We start from the raw sequence: 23,455 nt of genomic DNA on the forward strand, positions 1-23,455 counted from the left end.
AACCAGACACCTAGGTATTTGTAGTTGTCCACACATTCTAAGTCAGAACCGTCCAGAGTAGTGATGCTCGACGGGCAGGCAGGTGCAGGCAGCGATCGGTTGAAGAACATGCATTTAATTTTACTTGTATTTAAGAGCAGTTGGAGGCCACGGAAGGAGTGTTGTATGGCACTCGTCTGGAGGTTAGTTAACACAGAGTCCAGTGGTTGTTCCACTGGATATCATAAGGTGAATGCACCAATTTGTAAGACGCTCTGGATAAGAGCGTCTGCTAAATGACGTAAATGTAAATGTAAGTATACAGAATGGTGTCGTCTGCGTAGAGGTGGATCAGAGAATCAGCAGCAGCAAGAGCGACATCATTGATGTATACAGAGAAAAGAGTCGGCCCGAGAATTGAACCCTGTGGTACCCCCATAGAGACTGCCAGAGGTCCGGAAAACAGGTGACTGGGAATGGGAATGAGAATGAGACTGGGTCTTGGGCTGGGAACGAGAACAGGACTGGGTCTTGGGCTGGGAACGGGAAAAAGACTGGGTCTTGGGCTGGGAACTGGAACGGGACTGGCGCTGGGTTGATGCCTGCCCATACACTGGGTAAATGGTAATCTCGTTTAACCCAGAACTAAAATCTTGGGTAATTTGTCAGATGCTCGAAGTCTGTCCGCGAGAGTTTAGGTAAGTGGTGACTGGACAGTCACTACAGTAGGTGGTAGTGGTGGAGGAAATGGACTGGCACCATACTACTGATGCCATCCAAACTAATGAAATAACAAAGACAGAGACAGGGACTGTAGTTAGATGGAACTCCCACCAAGGTTCTTTGTTCATTAGTGATTATATATGTAACATTTAGCTCTCTTTTATTATACCTCGCCATCTTTCTCTCTCACTGTCTCTCTCTCCCCCCTCTCTTTCTCTGTCTGTCTCCCCCCTCTGAATTTGTGGGAACGTTTGTTGCTATCTGAGTCTCTCTCTCTCTCTGTCTCTCTCTCTCTCTCTCTCTCTCTCTCTCTTTCTCCGCATGGAGAATTCTCTCAAATCCTCTCTCTCTCTCTCTCTCTCTCTCTCTCTCTCTCTCTCTCTCTCTCTGCCATATTCTCTTTCTCCTCCATTCTCCCTCCCTTCCTTTCTCTTACCCTCCACCTCTTGGTTTCTCTCTGTCTCTTTGTATTATCCATCTTCAGTGTAACTCTCTCTCTCCTTCCCCCCCATTCTTAATATCTCTCCACCTCTCCTCTTCTTTCTGCAGGTGGAGGGATGGCACTGTCATTACTTATTTTAATTGTCTTGGTGTTCCCCTTCCTCACGGCGGCCAAACACAATACAACCACGGGTAATGAATTTTTGCTTTCATTTAAATGTGTGTCTTTGACGTGACAGATGTGTGAGTGACTGTGTGTGTGTGTGCTTGTGTGTGTGTGTGTGTGCTTGTATGTGTGTGTGTGTGTATGCATGGTATTGTATATCTGCAATGGTCAAAGGTCCTCCCTCTGTTTTGATGGCTTAGTTTGCATGTATTGGTATTCTTCATATGTATGGACTCCTTTCTCATCAACCAGATCAGTCTGCACATTGGGACGAAAACCACTGTGACTGCTCCTGAGACCACGGCTGTGTCCCAAATGACACCCCATTCACACAGTGCACTACTTTTGTTCAGAGCCCTATGTAGGGAATAGGGTGCCGTTTGGGATGCAGACTAATACCAGAGACAGCCAGACAGCCAGCCACCATTTCCAGCCACTTCCAACAGTGAAGGCATGGCAGGCTAGACTAAACCCCAGGGTTAAAAAAAACCAATCGACCACAAACGAGAGAGCGGTGCCATAACACAAATGGACATTTGCTGTGAACATCCGTCGCTTGTTATCACATGTCATAGTGGTATGACACTAAAGCTCTCAGGCAGAATATCTTGTTATACACTCTGTTATATACCCTGTTACATACCCCCTGTTATATACCGTGTTATATACTGTTATACACCCTGTCATGTACTGTGTAATACACCCTGTTATACACTTATGTACCCTTTTATATACTGTTATACCCCCTGTTATACCCCCTGTTATACCCCCTGTTATACCCCCTGTTATACCCCCTGTTATACCCCCTGTTATATATCCTGTTATACCCCCTGTTATACCCCCTGTTATACCCCCTGTTATGCACCCTGTTATACCCCCTGTTATGCAACCTGTTATGCAACCTGTTATACCCTGTTATATGCTGTTATACATCCTGTTATATATTGTTTTATACACCCTGTTATATACCCTGCTTTATATCCTGTTACATTTACAGTTATATACCCTGTTATATACCCTGTTATACCCCCTGTTATACCCCCTGTTATACCCCCTGTTATACCCCCTGTTATACCCCCTGTTATGCACCCTGTTATGCAACCTGTTATACCCTGTTATATGCTGTTATACATCCTGTTATATATTGTTTTATACACCCTGTTATATACCCTGCTTTATATCCTGTTATACCCCCTGTTATACCCCCTGTTATACACCCTGTTATACCCCCTGTTATACCCCCTGTTATGCACCCTGTTATACCCCCTGTTATACCCCCTGTTATACCCCCTGTTATGCACCCTGTTATGCAACCTGTTATACCCTGTTAAATGCTGTTATACATCCTGTTATATATTGTTTTATACACCCTGTTATATACCCTGCTTTATATCCTGTTACATTTACAGTTATATACCCTGTTATATACCCTGTTATACCCCCTGTTATACCCCCTGTTATGCACCCTGTTATGCAACCTGTTATACCCTGTTATATGCTGTTATACATCCTGTTATATATTGTTTTATACACCCTGTTATATACCCTGCTTTATATCCTGTTATACCCCCTGTTATACCCCCTGTTATACACCCTGTTATACCCCCTGTTATATATCCTGTTATACCCCCTGTTATACCCCCTGTTATGCACCCTGTTATACCCCCTGTTATACCCCCTGTTATGCACCCTGTTATGCAACCTGTTATACCCCCTGTTATACCTCCTGTTATATATTGTTTTATACACCCTGTTATATACCCTGCTTTATATCCTGTTACATTTACAGTTATACACCCTGTTATACCCCCTGTTATACCCCCTGTTATACCCCCTGTTATACCCCCTGTTATGCACCCTGTTATGCAACCTGTTATACCCTGTTATATGCTGTTATACATCCTGTTATATATTGTTTTATACACCCTGTTATATACCCTGTTATATATCCTGTTATACCCCCTGTTGTTTACTGTTATACCCTGTTATATACACCCTGTTATACACCGTTATATACTGTTTTACACCCTGTTATATACCCTGTTATACACCTTGTAATATGCTATTATATACCCTGTAATGTATGCTTATACTTACTGTTATATACCATGTTATATACTGTTATATACCATGTTACGTACCCTGTTATACACCCTGTTATATACCCTTTTATATACCCTGTTATATACCCTTTTATATACCCTGTTATACATCCTGTTATATACTCTGTTTATATGCTGTTATACACCCTGTAATATGCTGTTATATACCCTGTTATATATCCTGTTATATACTCTATAATATACAGTTATACCTCCTGTTATATACCCTGTTATTTACTGTTATATACACTGTTATATACTGTTATACACTCTGTTATACACTCTGTTATACACTCTGTTATACATCCTGCTATATACCCTTTTATATACCCTGTTATACACCTGGTTATATACACTGTTATATACCCTGTAATATGCTGTTATATACCCTGTTATATACCCTGTTATATACCCTGTAATATGCTGTTATATACCCTGTTATATACTGTTATATACCCTGTTATATACCCTGTAATATGCTGTTATATACCCTGTTATATACCCTGTAATATGCTGTTATATACCCTGTTATATACCCTGTTATATACCCTGTTATATACTCTGTTATACACTCTGTTATATACCCTGTTATATACCCTGTTATATACCCTGTTATATACTCTGTTATACACTCTGTTATATACCCCCTGTTATGCTGTTATACACCCTGTTATATACTGTGTTAAACCCTATTATATGCTGTTATACACCCTGTTATATACCCCCCATTATATACTGTTATATCCCATGTTATATACTGTTATGCAACCTGTTATATACTGTCTTATATACCCTGTTATATACTGTTATGTACCCTGTTATACATCCTGTTATATACCCTGTAATATACTTGTATATATCCTGTTATATACTGTCTTATATACTGTCTTATATACTGTCATATACTATTAAATACCCTATCATTTACTCTGTTATATACCTTCTTATATACTGTTATACACCACCCTGTTATATACCCTGTTATATACCGTTATATACCCTGTTATATACCGTTGTACCCTTTTATTTACTGTTATACATCCTGTTGTAAACTGGTATATACCCTCTTATATACCCTCTTATATACCCTCCTATATACCCTGTTATACATCCTGCTATATACCCTGTTGTACATCCTGTTATATACTCTGTTTATATACTGTTACACATCCTTTTATACACCCTATAATATGCTGTTATATACATACCCTTGTAAAACTGATCATCCTACCGATCCTCGATTTCGGCGATGTCATTTACAAAATAGCCTCCAATACCCTACTCAATAAATTGGATGCAGTCTATCACAGTGCCATCTGTTTTGTCACCAAAGCCCCATATACTACCCACCACTGTGACCTGTACGCTCTCGTTGGCTGGCCCTCGCTTCATACTCGTCACCAAAACCTACTGGCTCCAGGTCATCTACAAGACCCTGCTAGGTAAAGTTCCCCCTTATCTCAGCTCGCTGATCACCATAGCAGCACCCACCTGTAGCACGTGCTCCAGCAGGTATATCCCTCTGGTCACCCCCAAAGCTAATTCTTCCTTCGGCTGCCTCTCCTTCCAGTTCTCTGCTGACAATGACTGGAATGAACTACAAAAATCTCTGAAACTGGAAACACTTATCTCCCTCACTAGCTTTAAGCACCAGCTGTCAGAGCAGCTCACAGATTACTGCACCCGTACATAGCCCATTTATAATTTAGCCCAAACAACTACCTCTTCCCCTACTGTATTTATTTATTTATTTTGCTCCTTTGCACCCCATTATTTCTATTTCTACTTGCACTTTCTTCCACTGCAAATCTACCATTCCAGTGTTTTACTTGCTATATTGTATTTACTTCGCCACCATGGCCTTTTTTTGCCTTTACCTCCCTTATCTCACCTCATTTGCTCACATTGTATATAGACTTGTTTTTCTACTGTATTATTGACTGTATGTTTGTTTTACTCCATGTGTAACTCTGTGTTGTTGTATGTGTCGAACTGCTTTGCTTTATCTTGGCCAGGTCGCAATTGTAAATGAGAACTTGTTCTCAACTTGCCTACCTGGTTAAATAAAGGTGAAATAAATAAATACAAATTACACCCTGTTATACACCCTATAGTACCCTGTTATACATCCTGTTATATAATCTGTTTATATACTGTTATACAACATGTTATATACCCTGTTATATGCTGTTATACATCCTGTTATAACTGTCTTATATAACCTGTTATACACCCTGCTATATACTGTTATATACCCTGTTATACATCATGTTATATACCCACTAATATACTGTTTTATACGCTGTCTTATATACCTTGTATACCCTGTTATATACCCTGTTATACACCCTGTTATATACCCTGTTACATTTACAGTTATACACCCTGTTATATACCCTGCTATATACACTTTTATTTACTGTTATACACTCTACTATAAACTGGTATATACCATGTTATATACCCTGCTATATACACTTTTATTTACTGTTATACACTCTACTATAAACTGGTATATACCATGTTATATACCCTGCTATATACCCTTTTATATACCCAGTTATACATCCTGTTAAATACCTTGTTATACATCCTGTCATATACACTGTTATATACTCTGTTATATACCCTGTTATACATCTTGTTATATACCCTATAATATACAGTTATACATCCGGTTATATACCCTATACTCATGCATACCCTGTTATACATCCTGTTATATAACCTGTTATATACCCTGTTATATAACCTGTTAACACCCTGTTATATACCCTGTTATATACCCTGTTACATTTACAGTTATACACCCTGTTATATACCCTGCTATATACACTTTTATTTACTGTTATACACTCTACTATAAACTGGTATATACCATGTTATATACCCTTTTATATTCCCTGTTATACACCCTGTTATACACCCTGTTATACACCCTGTTATACACCCTGTTATATAACCTGTTATATACCCTGTTATAACCTGTTATATAACCTGTTGTACAGTGCATTCGGAAAGAGTTCAGACCCCTTGACTTTTACACATTTTGTTACGTTACAGCCTTATTCTAAAATTGATTAAATATTTTTGTTTATCTACGCACAATACCCCATAATGACGAAGCGAAATCATCCTTGAGATGTTTCTACAACTTGATTGGAGTCCACCTGTGGTAAATTCTATTGATTGGCCATGATTTGGAAAGGCGCACGCCTGTCTATATAAGGTCTCACAGTTGACAGTGCATGTCAGAGCAAAGAAATAAGCCATGAGGTCGAAGGAATTGTCTGTATAGTTTTGTCGTGGAATTTCTAATCAACGGGAAGAGAGACTGCAGATTCTTTCAAACAACACTTTATCATAAGATTAGCAAAAAATGGAGAATCAACTACTCACTCAACAGTGCATAGTTGAAAAGTTCAACGAACAGTGCCGGTTCAATGCTTTTATAGAGAAGACACATATATATGTATACGTGGCAGTCAGTAGATAGTGTGTAAAAGGTAATTTGTTGTCTGTGTAAACTTAAGATAGCACAAGGTTGATAGCACCAGGGCTCAACCGTCTAACTGCATTCACAACAACAAATATCCTTTCTGCAAGGTTCCATACATGTGACTTTCTTTAGATAGTAAACCCACGGGATTTCACATGCTGCGGTTGCACCCAAACGTCTCTTAGCTGTAAACCCAGTCTTATGATTATGGATTGGAGATGTTTAATGTGAGTCTGAGACAAGAGACTATTCTTTAAGCAGTAAAACCCAGGATAGCATGACTAATGATGTAATTTTCCACTGCTTTTCCTCCCTTTTGAGACTAAGTATCAGTATTAGGTAGCCTAATATTAAATGGCTTACAAGCATTTCCTTAAACAAGCATTAAAACGAGGGAAAATAAAATGCTTTCTTACACTTAGTACATTACAATTGTAAATGACCTCTGTTGTCATTGAGTTTCAACCCTTCGTATAGTGCAATTCAATCTCAGAAGGGGGTAAGGAACATATGAATTCAAACATCATTACATACTTTAACACCACACACAAGAAGAGATCAGAACAACAGCTCAGTTCATATCTGATTCAGGAAATCCAGACAACATGACAAATTATTACTTCGGACAAATATTAATTCAAATCTCTAAACAAACGTCAAAGAGAATAACAACACATTCTGTTGAAACAATTTTTCCAAATTGGTTATACTCCCCTTATCACACTGTCAACCTCATCGCAGAGTCATAGGGTCAGGAAATTATCCCGATCATCCAATCTGGTGAGATTTATCTAAACAAAACAGAACAAACAACGCAACAATACAGTCCTTTATATACTGCTCAAAAAATAAAGGGAACACTTAAACAACACATCCTAGATCTGAATGAAAGAAATAATCTTATTAAATACTTTTTTCTTTACATAGTTGAATGTGCTGACAACAAAATCACACAAAAATAATCAATGGAAATCCAATTTATCAACCCATGGAGGTCTGGATTTGGAGTCACACTCAAAATTAAAGTGGAAAACCACACTACAGGCTGATCCAACTTTGATGTAATGTCCTTAAAACAAGTCAAAATGAGGCTCAGTAGTGTGTGTGGCCTCCACGTGCCTGTATGACCTCCCTACAATGCCTGGGCATGCTCCTGATGAGGTGGCGGATGGTCTCCTGAGGGATCTCCTCCCAGACCTGGACTAAGCATCCGCCAACTCCTGGACAGTCTGTGGTGCAACGTGGCGTTGGTGGATGGAGCGAGACATGATTTCCCAGATGTGCTCAATTGGATTCAGGTCTGGGGAACGGGCAGGCCAGTCCATAGCATCAATGCCTTCCTCTTGCAGGAACTGCTGACACACTCCAGCCACATGAGGTCTAGCATTGTCTTGCATTAGGAGGAACCCAGGGCCAACCGCACCAGCATATGGTCTCACAAGGGGTCTGAGGATCTCATCTCGGTACCTAATAGCAGTCAGGCTACCTCTGGCCAGCACATGGAGGGCTGTGCGGCCCCCCAAAGAAATGCCACCCCACACCATGACTGACCCACCGCCAAACCGGTCATGCTGGAGGATGTTGCAGGCAGCAGAACGTTCTCCACGGCGTCTCCAGACTCTGTCACGTCTGTCACGTGCTCAGTGTGAACCTGCTTTCATCTGTGAAGAGCACAGGGCGCCAGTGGCGAATTTGCCAATCTTGGTGTTCTCTGGCAAATGCCAAACGTCCTATACGGTGTTGGGCTGTAAGCACAACCCCCACCTGTGGACGTCGGGCCCTCATACCACCCTCATGGAGTCTGTTTCTGACCGTTTGAGCAGACACATGCACATTTGTGGCCTGCTGGAGGTCATTTTGCAGGGCTCTGACTGTGCTTCTCCTGCTCCTCCTTGCAGAAAGGCGGAGGTAGCGGTCCTGCTGCTGGGTTGTTGCCCTCCTACGGCCTCCTCCACATCTCCGGATGTACTGGCCTGTCTCCTGGTAGCGCCTCCATGCTCTGGACACTACGCTGACAGACACAGCAAACCTTCTTGCCACAGCTCGCATTGATGTGCCATCCTGAATGAGCTGCACTACCTGAGCCACTTGTGTGTGTTGTAGACTCCGTCTCATGCTACCACTAGAGTGAAAGCACCGCCAGCATTCAATAGTGACCAAAAGATCAGCCAGGAAGCATAGGAACTGAGAAGTGGTCTGTGGTCCCCACCTGCATAACCACTCCTTTATTGGGGGTGTCTTGCTAATTGCCTATAATTTCCACCTGTTGTCTATTCCATTTGCACAACAGCATGTGACATTTATTGTCAATCAGTGTTGCTTCCTAAGTGGACAGTTTGATTTCACAGAAGTGTGATTGACTTGGAGTTACATTGTGTTGTTTAAGTGTTCCCTTTATTTTTTTGAGCAGTGTATATCACTCAATACATCCCAACATATCACTCAAGGTGTCTAAACTTCAATCCAAAACCCTCAAAAGACTGGTAATTCCCCCATTTTGACACGACTCACCATAGTGACTAATGTGTAAAAAATAACAACACTACTGATGAGAAATAAAACAAAACAAATTAAAATAACAAAATCGGATTAGAATCACTACCCATAATAACTCCATAAAGAAAAGATTTGTACCCATAACTTGATTCAAGGAATAGAAACATAGACTAGAGACAGGACTATCCATCCATTACACATAGAAATATTAAATATAACCTTCTCCGTAATTATCCATCATTACAAATGACTTTAAATTCATCATCCAATGTCTCTCGGCTTTCCAGTGAGGGCGGTCAAACCACACTAGAATGTCAGGAAAGAGGTCAGAGGTCATTCAAACCCTTCAAAGAAGCGTCTCTTTCTCTATTAGACCAATTATGTAAAAACAGTCAATCATTTCATACATTTCGTGTCCCAGGTTCACAGTAAGTTTCTCCAGTACATTTTTTTAATCAAAATGAATTCATGTGTTCAATTAAACTCAGAAAATAAAAACTTCTGAAAATCCCATGTGTGACTGTGCCCCTTTAAAATACCTCGGCACTAACCCATATTCATAACCAGTAAGTTGTGTATGTGTGTGTGTGTGTGTGTGTGTGTGTGTGTGTGTGTGTGTGTGTGTGTGTGTGTGTGTGTGTGTGTGTGGTAAACCATATGGTAAAAACAAACAGAAATGGCCAGGCCTTATTTAATTTGGTAGTTTACTACCTAATCCGGATACCTTTTATACTAACTACACTGCAGAATTTCACTCACTGCTCTCTCCGAAAAACCATAGCCTCGGGAAACATTTCAAAGAGAGGTAGAAAAAAGTAAATACTACCCCCATTCTCCTGGATTGGAAACAAAACATTTCTTTAGCATAAGGGATCAGTGATGTTTTATCCCTGGCATCTATTAAAAAGTTGTTTGAGATGTGGTCTCCTACGTCTCCCTTAACATAAAAACCGTACCTCTATGAACCACTATTGATCTGGGCCATACACCTCTATGTACCATTTTCCTGATCCGATTGCTTTCAAGTGGATTGGTTACTGCTCTTTTGAAAAAGATGCTAAGGCTTGCATCGCACCCCCCCCCCCCCAAATGCAGCGGGCGCAGTAGTCTCCATTACCACTCTACTCATTATTTAACCTTGTACCTTGTATTACTAAAGTATCGCATCATTAGAGTGCTAAAAAATAAATTCATTAGCGTAAACTCAGCAAAAAAAAGAAACGTCCTCTCACTGTCAACTGCGTTTATTTTCAGCAAAATGAACATGTGTAAATATTTGTATGAACATAACAAGATTCAACAACTGAGACATAAACTGAACAAGTTCCACAGACATGTGACTAACAGAAATCAAATAATGTGTCCCTGAACAAAGGGGGGGGGTCAAAATCAAAAGTAACATTCAGAATCTGTTGTGGCCACCAGCTGCATTAAGTACTGCAGTGGATCTTCTCCTCATGGAGTGCACCAGATTTTCCAGTTCTTGCTGTGAGATGTTACCCCACTCTTCCACCAAGGCACCTGCAAGTTCCCGGACATTTCTGGGGGGGAATGGCCCTAGCTCTCAACCTCCGATCCATCAGGTTCCAGACGTGCTCAATGGGATTGAGATCCGGGCTCTTCGCTGGCCATGGCAGAACACTGACATTCCTGTCTTGCAGGAAATCATGCACAGAACGAGCAGTATGGCTGGTGCTATTGTCATGCTGGAGGGTCATGTCAGGATGAGCCTACAGGAAGGGTACCACATGAGGGAGGAGGATGTCTTCCCTGTAACGCACAGCGTTGAGATTGCCTGCTATGACAACAAGCTCAATCCGATGATGCTGTGACACACCACCCCAGACCAAGACGGACCCTCCACCTCCAAATCGATCCCGCTCCAGAGTACAGGCCTCTGTGTAACGCTCATTCCTTCGACTAAAACGCGAATCCGACCATCACCCCTGATGAGACAAAACCGCGACTCGTCAGAGAAGAGCACTTTTTGCCAGTCAAGTCTGGTCCGGCGACGGTGGGTTTGTGTCCATAGGTGACGTTGTTGATGTCTGGTGAGGACCTGCCTTACAACAGGCCTACAAGCCCTCAGTCCAGCCTCTCACAACCTATTGCAGACAGTCTTAGCACTGATGGAGGGATTGTGCATTCCTGGTGTAACTCAGGCAGTTGTTGCCATCCTGTACCTGTCCCGCAGGTGTGATGTTTGGATGTACCGATCCTGTGCAGGTGTTGTTACACGTGGTGTGCCACTGCGAAGATGATCAGCTGTCCGTCCTGTCTCCCTGTAGCGCTGTCTTGGGCGTCTCACAGTACGGACATTGCAATTTATTGCACTGGCTACATCTGCATGCCTCATGCCTTCTTGCAGCATGCCTAAGGCATGTTCACGCAGATGAGCAGGGACCCTGGGCATCTTTCTTTTAGTGTTTTTTCAGAGTCAGTGGAAAGGCCTCTAGTGTCCTAAGTTTTCATAACTGTGACCTTAATTGCCTACCGTCTGTAAGCTGTTAGTGTTTTAACAACCGTTCCACAAGTGCATGTTCATGTAATTGTTTATGGTTCATTGAGCAAGCATGGGAAACGGTGTTTAAACTCTTTACAATGAAGCTCTGTGAAGTTATTTGGATTTTTACAAATTATCTTTGAAAGACAGGGTCCTGAAAAAGGGATGTTTATATATATATTTTTATTACCATTCACATACTGTTAACACTCATTGAATGTACATCAACCCTCCTTATTAATGTTTTCGTCACTATCACCCATCGTAAGGTTTAGAAAATAAAAGAAACCAAACCATGATTATTCTCTCCTAACTAGAAGACAATGTTTTCATTGTAGTCTACCCTAACAATATTACTCCATAGTTTTTAATACCAACCTCTGCTGGACTTTCCCTTTCTGTGTAACGGCTGTCTCAGGAAGAAGTGGACCAAAATGCGGCGGAGTTTAGTTTAGTTTTCATTCTGCATCACACTACTACTTTACACTACTACTACACTAATACTTTAAACCTCTATTATATATATTATTATACACATTATTATACGATTAACCTCTACGGGATCAGTGTCAATACTTTTAGACTTTTACTCAAGTTGTCACGGCTGTCTGAAGAATGGGACCAAAGCGCAGCGTGTGTATCATTCCACATTTTATTTTAACTGTGAAACTATGCAAGGCATACAAAATAAACTACTAAACAAAATAACAAACCGTGACGAAGAGGTGAAACATACACTACCTCAAAATAATCTCCCACAAAACCTAGTGGGAAAAACAACAACTTAAATATGATCCCCAATTAGAGACAACGATGACCAGCTGCCTCTAATTGGAGATCATCCCCCCCAAAAAAACATAGAAATTACAGAAACTAGAACCCCACATAGAAATACATAAACTAGACAAAACCCCCAACATAGAAAAAAGAAACTAGAACCAACATAGACATAAATAAACTAGACAAAAAACCCTGTCACGCCCTGACCTACTCTACCATAGAAAATAAAAGCTTTTTATGGTCAGGACGTGACACAAGTAGTATTTTACTGGGTGACTTTCACTTTTACTTAAGTCATTTTTGCTAGATCGAATCCCCGAACTGACAAGGTAAAAATCTGTCATTCTGCCCCTGAACAAGGCAGTTAATCCACTGTTCCTAGGCCATCATTGTAAATAAGAATTTGTTCTTAACTGACTTGCCTAGTTAAAGGTTAAATAAAAATAAATGTTCTGTTTATTTATTTAACTAGGCAAGTCAGTCAAAAAAAACTTATTTACAATGGCCAAACCCTAACCCAATTGTGCGCTTCCCTATGGGACTCCCAATCACGGCTGGTTGTGATACAGCCTGGAATTGAACCAGGGTCTGTAGTGATGCCTTTTGCACTGAGATGCAGTGTCTTAGCCTGCTGTGCCACTTGGGAGCCTCAAATGAAGGTATATTTACTTTTACTCAAGTATTACAATTTGGTGCTTTTTCCATTACTGCACACACACAGCTGTGTTTTTGGGACATTCCTGTACCTTTTGTAGTGTACATGTTTTGCCTAATAAAAATAGCCCTAAACCTAAACCCTAAACCTAACCCTTAAGCTTAAAATAGCATTTGAACAAATTCAGGACCTGAAAAAAAGTCCTGATGTTTCAAAAAAGTTATTGTTTTCCTACCTTTTAAAGGTATTAAGTTGGATTATTAGGACATTGGGGTCCTAATAGTGTAGGAAAACAAATACACACACACACACACACACACACACACACACACACACACACACACACACACACACACACACACACACACGTCCTCAGGGAGCTGGGGTATAGAGAGGCAGTTACAACACAGCAGAACAGACGGAATACCCACAGCAACACTCAGATGTATGCGAAATCATAGAAACAGAATCTAGATTCTGGATTACGTTTCTATGTGAGAAACACGATGCTATGTGGCCTGTTGAGAGGACACAGGCTGTTGTCTAGTAGACAAAACCTATAGCTCGTTTTCCAGCTACACTGTTATCTTCTCTAGGGTAGGGGCCAGTATTTTCACGGCCGGATGAAAAACGTACCCAAATTAAACGGCCTACTACTCGGGCCCAGGAACTAGAATATGCATATTATTAGTAGATTTGGATAGAAAACACTCTGAAGTTTCTAAAACTGTTTGAATGGTGTCTGTGAGTATAACAGAACTCATATGGCAGGCAAAAACCTGAGAAAAATCTAACCAGGAAGTGGGAAGTCTGGTGCTTGTAGTCCTTTCAAGTCATTGCCTATCGAACACACAGTGATTTAGGGTTCATTTTGCACTTCCTAAGGCTTCCACTAGATGTCAACAGTCTTTAGAAATTTGTTTGAGGCGTCTATGATGAACAGAGAGTGAACAAAGGAAGTTGGAAGTTGTTGACTCAGGAAAGGACATGACTTCATTGGCGTGCGTTCACGTGAGAGTTAGCTGTGTTCCAAAACGTTTTTCAAGACACTGGAATCGTCCGGTTGGAATATTATTGAAGTTCTAAGTTAAAAAGACCCTAAAGATTGATGCTATACAACGTTTGACATGTTTGAATGAACGTAAATATAACTTTTTTTGACTTTTCGTCGTGAAATTTTCGTTGCGCTTCCTACACTTGGAGTAGCTTACTGAACGCGGAAACAACAAGGAGGTATTTGGACATAAATTATGGACTTTATCGAACAAAACAACATTTATTGTGGACCTAGGATCCTGGGAGTGCATTCTGATGAAGATCATCAAAGGTAAGTGAATATTTCTAATGCTATTTATGATTTTATATGACTCCAAAATGGCAGGTATCTGTATTGCCTATTGTATTTTTCTGAGCGCAGTACTCAGATTATTGCAAAGTGTGCTTTCCCCGTGAAGCTTTTTTGAAATCTGTCACAGCTGTTGCATAAAGGAGATATTCATCTATTATTCTTTGAATAATAGTTTAATATTTTATCAACGTTTATGATGAGTATTTTTGTAAATTGTTGTGCTGATTCATCGACAGTGTTGGAGGCAAAATATTTTCTGAACATCACGCGCCAATGTAAAAGGCTGTTTTTGGATATAAATATCAACTTGATCGAACAAAAAATGCGTGTATTGTGTAACATGATGTCCTAGGAGTGTCATCTGATGAAAAGCCTTTTTGAAATTGGACAATGTGGTTAGATTAAGGAGACGTGTATCTTTAAAATGTTGTAAAATAGTCGTATGTTTGAGAACTTTGAATTATGACATTTTGTGGTTTTGAATTTGGCGCTCTGATTTTTCACTGGCTGTTGAGTAGTGTGAACCGTGGGTGGGACGCTAGCGTCCCACCTGCCCAAGAGAGGCTACACCGTTAATCAGCTAACAACCACAGCAGATGGAATACCCACATTTAGATGTATGAGAGAGCAATAGGCTATGATGTGGATGGCAGCAGTGACATCACTCCAATGAGAATTACATCCAGTTATATCTGCTAGGCCTATACAGCAACAGTGTGAAGCTAGGCTACAATGTTAATCAGCTAGCATTATTGCATTCATGTAAATGTTAATCAGCTAGCATTATTGCATTCATGTAAATGGCCTAATTGTGTTGTATTGCGAGGTGTGTGTGTGTGTGTGATATAGTGTAGGTGTGTGATATAGTGTAGGTGTGTGATATAATGTAGGTGTGTGTGTGTGTGTGTGTGTGTGTGTGTGTGTGTGTGTGTGTGTGTGTGTGTGTGTAGGTGTGTAATAAGCCTGTCAAGTAGGGAGAATTCGGTCCTCAGTTGACATGACTTTGTTTGTTGACGTGTTCATCAGAGCCTGTCTACCTCTCCCATCTGTGTACTATCTCCTTCACTAGACAAAGGCATTTTATTGCGGCTCTGATCTCAATGAATCAATTCAATTCAATTGAAAGGCTTTATTGGCACGGGGAACATATGTTAACATTGCCAAAGCAAGTGAAATAGATAATAAACAAAAGTGAAATAAAAATGATCAGTAAACATTGCACCATCAGAAGTTCCAAAAGAATAAAGACATTTCAAATGTCATATTATGTGCACACATTTAAAGTACAAAAGGGAAAATAAATAAACATTTTGGATTTGTTTTTGAATTCTTTGTGGATCTGTGCAATCTAAGGGAAATATGCGTCTCTAATATGGTCATATATTGGGCAGGAGGTTAGGAAGTGCAGCTCAGTTTCCACCTCATTTTGTGGGCAGTGTGCACATAGCCTGTCTTCTCTTGAGAGCCAGGTCTGCCTACGGCGGCCTTTCTCAATAGCAAGGCTATGCTCACTGAGTCTGTACATAGTCAAAGATTTCCTTAATTTTGTGTCAGTCACAGTGGTCAGGTATTCTACCACTGTGTGCTCTCTGTTTAGGACCTAATAGCATTCTAGTTTGCTCTGTTTTTTTGTTAATTCTAATGTGTCAAGTAATTATCTTTTTGTTTTCTCATGATTTGGTTGGGTCTAATTGTGTTGCTGTCCTGGGGCTCTGTGGGGTCTGTTTGTGTTTGTGAACAGAGCCCCAGGACCAGCTTGCTTAGGGGACTCTTCTCCAGGTTCATCTCTCTGTAGGTGATGGCTTTGTAATGGAAGGTTTGGGAATCACTTCCTTTTAGGTGGTTGTAGAATTGAATGTCTCTTTTCTGGATTTTGATAATTAGCGGGTATCGGCCTAATTCTGCTCTGCATGCATTATTTGGTGTTTTACAATGTACAGTGAGGATATTTTTGCAGAATTCTGCATGCAGAGTCTCAATTTGGTATTTATCCCATTTTGTGAATTCTTGGTTGGTGAGCGAACCCCAGACCTCACAACCATAAAGGGTAATGGGTTCTATAACAGATTCAAGTATTTTTAGCCAGATCCTAGTTGGTATGTTGAATTTCATGTTCCTTTTGATGGCATAGAAGGCCCTTCTTGCCTTGTCTCTCAGATCGTTCACAGCTTTGTGCAAGTTACCTGTGGTGCTGATGTTTAGGCCGAGGTATGTATAGTTGTTTGTGTGCTCTAGGGCAACGGTGTCTAGATGGAATTTGTATTCGTGGTCCTGGCAACTGGACTTTTTTTGGAACACCATTATTTTTGTCTAACTGAGATTTACTGTCAGGGCCCAGGTCTGACAGAATCTGTGCGGAAGATCTAGGTGCTGCTGTAGGCCCTCCTTGGTTGGGGATAACAGCACCAGATCATCAGCAAACAGTAGACATTTGACTTCAGATTCAAGTAAAGTGAGTTTGGGTGCTTGGAGAAGAAGAAGACAGAACGTAAACTACTCAAAATGGAGACAGCAGTTGATAAACTGGAGGCCGTGTTTCAGAAGGCACAGGCTAACATGGAGTACATGGAGAAGCAGCTGAGGCTGGACTTCCTGACTAATGCTCCAGAGAACACTCCTCCTTCTCAAAACTCATTGGAAAAGGTCACAGGGGTGGGACTTTGAATCTCCTCCTCCAATACGGTTGAAAAAGAGGCGAGAAATCATGAAAAGATTGATTGAGGTCTGATAAGTAGTCAGTAGGTATAGAGCTGCACCTAGTGGCCACGGGCAGGTACTGACAGTGTTTACAGGAAGAAAAGGCTAACAGACTAACAGATACAGAGAGATCTGACAGATAGGTCGCATCCCAAAATGTCACCATATTTTCATAGTGCACTACATTTGACCAGAGCTCTATGGACCCTAGTCAAAAGTAGTGCACTATAAAGGGAATAGAGAGCCATTTTGAAACCAAGCCAGGGGACAGGGTTGGCTGGTTGGCTGGCTGGCTGGCTGGTTGGCTGGTTGGCTGGCTGGCTGGCTGGTTGGCTGGTTGGCTGGCTGGTTGGCTGGTTGGCTGACTGGCTGGCTGGCTGGCTGGTTGGCTGGCTGGTTGGCTCTCATCATGTCCTGCTCATTTCTTGTTTATCTGACAGTGTGTCTCTCTTCTTGTTCCCAGGAGGCTGTGCGATCATCCGTCCTCCCAGAGATGGAGGGATAAGGTACAGAGGACTGACCCAAGAGCAGGTAAGGGACGCAGGTTTATTTACTGTACTAGATTGTAACAAATGTAGATGACAATTATTCAACAGATACAGCTCCCTATCTCACGTTATGTGTGTGTGTGTGTGTGTGTGTGTGTGTGTGTGTGTGTGTGTGTGTGTGTGTGTGTGTGTGTGTGTGTGTGTGTGTGTGTGTGTGTGTGTGTGTGTGTGTGTGTGTGTGTGTGTGTGTGTCCAGATCCGCAGTGTGCAGGTGTTACCTCTGGATTATGAGATTGAGTACATCTGCAGAGGGAGCAGAGTGATCGTAGGACCCAATGTTAGGAAGTGTCTACCCAACGGTACCTGGACTGACCTCACTCAGCGCAGCAAATGTTGTGAGTAACTCTTCTACTCTAATACACTCCATAACTGACCATATATCTATATATCTGCTTCCACGTGTGACAGACTGGGTCTCCTGTGCACCACAAGACTGTGTTAGCCCACAGAGCTAAAGCCTAGGCATTCGCATTGGGCAGTTAACGGAAGTCTAGTCTTAGTCAAGGTTACTCAAAAACTCTCCATCTCTTTCTGCTTTGACCCGTCTTTCTCCATCGTGCGTACTGTCTACTTTTCAGCCCCTTCAAACAGGGGGATTACTCCTTTTTGAACGAGGTAAGGCCCTCTAACATCCATTCACATACTCCACTGCTATCCACCCAAGGCATGCAGCTTTTTCATGGCAACGATGTTACGTCTCTATAACCCCTGTCGACTCACCGTAACCCCTGTCGACTCACTGTAACCCATGTCGACTCACTGTAACCCCTGTCGACTCACCGTAACCCCTGTCGACTCACCGTAACCCCTGTCGACTCACCGCAACCCCTGTCGACTCACCGTAACCCCTGTCGACTCACCGTAACCCCTGTCGACTCACCGTAACCCCTGTCGACTCACCGTAACCCCTGTCGACTCACCGTAACCCCTGTCGACTCACCGTAACCCCCTGTCGACTCACCGTAACCCCTGTCGACTCCACCGTAACCCCTGTCGACTCACCGTAACCCCTGTCGACTCACCGTAACCCCCTGTCGACTCACCGTAACCCAAGTCGACTCACCGTAAACCCCTGTCGACTCACCGTAACCTCCTGTCGACTCATCGTAACCCCACGCGACTCACCGTAACCCCACGCGACTCACCGTAACCCCACGCGACTCACCGTAACCCCACGCGACTCACCGTAACCCCACGCGACTCACCGTAACCCCACGCGACTTCACCGTAACCCCACGCGACTCACCGTAACCCCACGCGACTCACCGTAACCCCACGCGACTCACCGTAACCCCACGCGACTCACCGTAACCCCACGCGACTCACCGTAACCCCACGCGGACTCACCGTAACCCCCCGTCGACTCACCGTAACCCCACGTCGACTCACCGTAACCCGTCGACTCACCTTAACCCCCGTCGACTCACCGTAACCCCCGTCGACTCACCGTAACCCCCGTCGACTCACCGTAACCCCACGTCGACTCACCGTAACCCCACGTCGACTCACCGTAACCCCACGTCGACTCACCGTAACCCCACGTCGACTCACCGTAACCCCACGTCGACTCACCGTAACCCCACGTCGACTCACCGTAACCCCACGTCGACTCACCGTAACCCCACGTCGACTCACCGTAACCCCACGTCGACTCACCGTAACCCCACGCGACTCACCGTAACCCCACGCGACTCACCGTAACCCCACGCGACTCTCCGTAACCCCACGCGACTCTCCGTAACCCCACGCGACTCTCCGTAACCCCACGCGACTCTCCGTAACCCCACGCGACTCTCCGTAACCCCACGCGACTCTCCGTAACCCCACGCGAACTCTCCGTAACCCCACGCGACTCTCCGTAACCCCACGCGACTCTCCGTAACCCCACGCGACTCTCCGCAACCCCACGCGACTCACCGCAACCCCCACGCGACTCACCGCAACCCCACGCGACTCACCGCAACCCCACGCGACTCACCGCAACCCCACGCGACTCACCGCAACCCCACGTCGACTCACCGCAACCCCACGTCGACTCACCGTAACCCCTGTCGACTCACTGTGTTCCACTCTTTAGTTATCTTTTCTGGTTTTTCTCTCACTCTTTTAGAAATTCATCACAGGCCCACTTGCGTATTGTAGTATGATACAGTAGCGTTATGGAAGTATATTAGAACCTAAAACCTGAGGAATACATTTTCTCCTGCACCCCCAACCCCGTCAATCCTACGTCCCTCCCTCCTTCCTTCCATCTCACCTATTGTAACGGCTGTCGTGGTGAATGGATGACCAAAACGCAGACGGGATGTGAATGCTCATCTTTCTATTTAATTAGAATAAAATGAACACAAAAACCAAGAAACAATAGACCGACAGGAACAGTTAGCAGGCTAACATAAAGCAGTGCTAAAACAACAACCCACAAACCCCAGGTGAAAAACACACTCCTAATATATGACTCCCAATCAGGAACAACGATATCCAGCTGTTCCTGATCAGGAGTCACAAGACTAACACAGAAACAGAACAACTAGAAACTAATACCAACACACAACTTCTGCCACGTCCTGACCAAATACTAAACAACTACTCCCTCTGCTGGTCAGGACGTGACAGTACCCCCCGAAAGGTGCAGACCCCGGAATGCACCTTAAAAGAAAACACACAAAAAAAATCCCCCAATACAAAAAAAAAAAAAAAAACCCTAAACACAAAGGGGAGGGAAGGGAGGGTGGCTGCCGTCAACGATGGCACCTGTGCTACACCCCCCTCCCCAATCCACCTATATTGGAGGTGGCTCAGGTGCGGGACGTGGACCCCGCTCCACCCTCGGCGTCGCCCACTTAGGTGGCGCCCCTGGCCGCGTCGGAGGACTGGTGGGCGACCCTGACTGCGCCTGGCTGGCGGGCGATTCCTGCTGCGCCCGGCTGGCGGGCGACCCTGGCTGCGCCGGCTGGCGGGCATCCCTGGCTGCGCCTGGCTGGCGGGCATCCCTGGCTGCGCCTGGCTGGCGGGCGACTCTTGCTGCGCTCGCCTGGCTGATGACCCTGGCGGCTAGACTGGCGGGCGGCTCTGGCGGCTCCAGACTGGCGGGCGGCTCTGGCGGCTCCAGACTGGCGGGCGGCTCTGGCGGCTCCAGACTGGCGGGCGGCTCAGGCGGCTCCAGACTGGCGGGCAGCTCAGGCGGCTCCAGACTGGCGGGCGGCTCTGGCGGCTCCAGACTGGCGAGGCTGGGCTGACGCACCAGAAGCCTGATGCGTGGGGCTGGTACTGGATGTGCCAGCCTGGAGACACGCACCTCAGGGCTAGTGCAAGGAGCGGGAACAGGCTGAATAGGACTAGGCTGACTCATGGGAAGCTTGATCCGTAGTGCTGGTACTGGTCGTGCCAGACTGGAGGTACTCACTTCCGGGTCAGCACGAGAGGCGGAAACCGGACAGACTGGGCCATGGAGGCGCACAGGTGGTCTTGCTCGCACCTCCTGCACAACCCGTCCTGGCTGGGTGGAACTAGCAGCCCTGTACGAGCGGGGTGCTAGTACAGGGCGAACTGGACTGTGCAGGGGCTTGATGGTTACCGTGCGTAGAACGGGCGTAGGGTAGCCTGGTCCTAGGAGGCGTACCGGCGACCAGACGCGCTGCGCAGGCATCCTCCTACCAGGCTGGATGCCCACTCTAGCACGGCATCTGCGAGGGGCTGGAATAGCTTGCACCGAACTGTGCGTGCATATGGGCGAGATTGTGCGCACCTCAGCAAAACACGGCGCCCTCCACTCCATACACTCCTCCATATAATCACGGGTAGCTGGCTTATGGCTCTTCCTTGGCCTAGCCAAACTACCCGTGTGCCCCCCCCCAAAAAAATATTGGGGGTGCCTCTCCGGCTTCCTCGCCAGCGCGTACATAGCCTCATATCGACGCCTCTCCGCCTTGGCCTCCTCTGTCTCTTCCCTTGGGCGACGGTATTCCCAGCCTGGTGCCAAGGTCCTGCCCTGTCCAGAATCTCCTCCCAAGTCCATCTCTCACTATAGCCATGTATTCCGTCTGCTGCTCCTTTCTCCGCTGCTTGGTCTTTGTTTGGTGGGTTGTTCTGTAACGGCTGTCGTGGTGAATGGATGACCAAAACGCAAGACGGATGTGAATGCTCATCTTTCTATTTAATTAGATAAAATGAACACAGAAAAACAAGAAACAATAGACCGACAGGAACAGTTAGCAGGCTAACATAAAGCAGTGCTAAAACAACAAACCCACAAACCCAGGTGAAAAACACACTCCTAATATATGACTCCCAATCAGGAACAACGATATCCAGCTGTTCTGATCAGGAGTCACAAGACTAACACAGAAACAGAACAACTAGAAAACTAATACCAACACACAACTTCTGCCACGTCCTGACCAAATACTAAACAACTACTCCCTCTGCTGGTCAGGACGTGACACCTATACCCCCTCTAACCCTGAGCCCCCCCTTCCCTCCCTCACCCTCCCTTCCTCCCTCTCACCCCATACCCTCTCTAACCCTGATCTATCCCTCCATCCCCTAGTACTACAGTGCCCCCGGGTGTGGACGTCTCTGGAGAACGGGCGTGTATCCGAGTTGGCCCTGGGGCCCCCAGTGGAGGGGACGGTACTGCAGTACAGCTGTCTGCCAGGATTCATCCTGGTCGGCAGGAACTCAACACACTGCAACAAGCTGGGCAAGTGGGACTCTCCCAAACCCGTCTGCCACTGTGAGTAAAGATACTAAAGCGATATAGGACTCTAACTGATGTACATTTTTACCAGAACCAATTTTGGATTTGTTCTGTTAGTGTATGGTTCTGTTAGTGTATGGCTCTGTTAGTGAATGGCTATGTTAGTGTATGGCTCTGTTAGTGTATGGCTCTGTTAGTGTATGGCACTGTTAGTGTATGGCTCTGTTAGTGTATGGCTCTGTTAGTGTAGGCTCTGTCAGGTCACGGCTCGTTAGTGTATGGCTCTGTTTAGTGTATGCTCTGTTAGTGTATGGCTCTGTTAGTGTATGGCTCTGTAGTGTATGGCTCTGTTAGTGCATGCTCTGTTAGTGCATGGCTCTGTTAGTGAATGGCTCTGTTAGTGTATGGCTCTGTTAGTGTATGGCTCTGTTAGTGAATGGCTCTGTTAGTGCATGGCTCTGTTAGTGCATGGCTCTGTTAGTGCATGGCTCTGTTAGTGAATGCTCTGTTAGTGTATGGCTCTGTTAGTGAATGGCTCTGTTTAGTGTATGGCTCTGTTAGTGTATGGCTGTAGTGTATGGCTCTGTTAGGTATGGCTCTTGTATGGCTCTGTTAGTGTATGGCTCTGTTAGTGTAGTGCTCTGTTAGTGTATGGCTCTGTTAGTGTATGGCTCTGTTAGTGTATGGCTTCGTTAGGTCACGTGCTCTGTCAGGTCACGGCTCTGTTAGTGTATGGCTCTGTTAGTGTATGGCTCTGTTAGGTCACGGCTCTGTCAGGTCACGGCTCTGTTAGTGTATGGCTCTGTTAGGTATGTTATG

General features: G+C 44.2%; 1 protein-coding gene across 1 annotated transcript; it reads left to right on the forward strand.

Annotated features, from left to right (window-relative positions):
- Positions 1 to 1,251: 1,251 nt before the first annotated feature.
- On the forward strand, positions 1,252 to 22,672 carry LOC115188828 (gamma-aminobutyric acid type B receptor subunit 1-like; the record flags this gene model as incomplete). The annotated part of the gene is made up of 4 exons (XM_029747675.1): positions 1,252 to 1,335; positions 17,853 to 17,920; positions 18,134 to 18,272; positions 22,487 to 22,672. Coding segments are annotated over 4 exons (477 nt in total), but the record flags the coding sequence as incomplete, so codon positions are not given.
- Positions 22,673 to 23,455: the final 783 nt, after the last annotated feature.

The sequence above is a fragment of the Salmo trutta genome, unplaced genomic scaffold (genome assembly GCF_901001165.1).
Source record: "Salmo trutta unplaced genomic scaffold, fSalTru1.1, whole genome shotgun sequence".
Lineage (NCBI taxonomy): Eukaryota > Metazoa > Chordata > Actinopteri > Salmoniformes > Salmonidae > Salmo > Salmo trutta.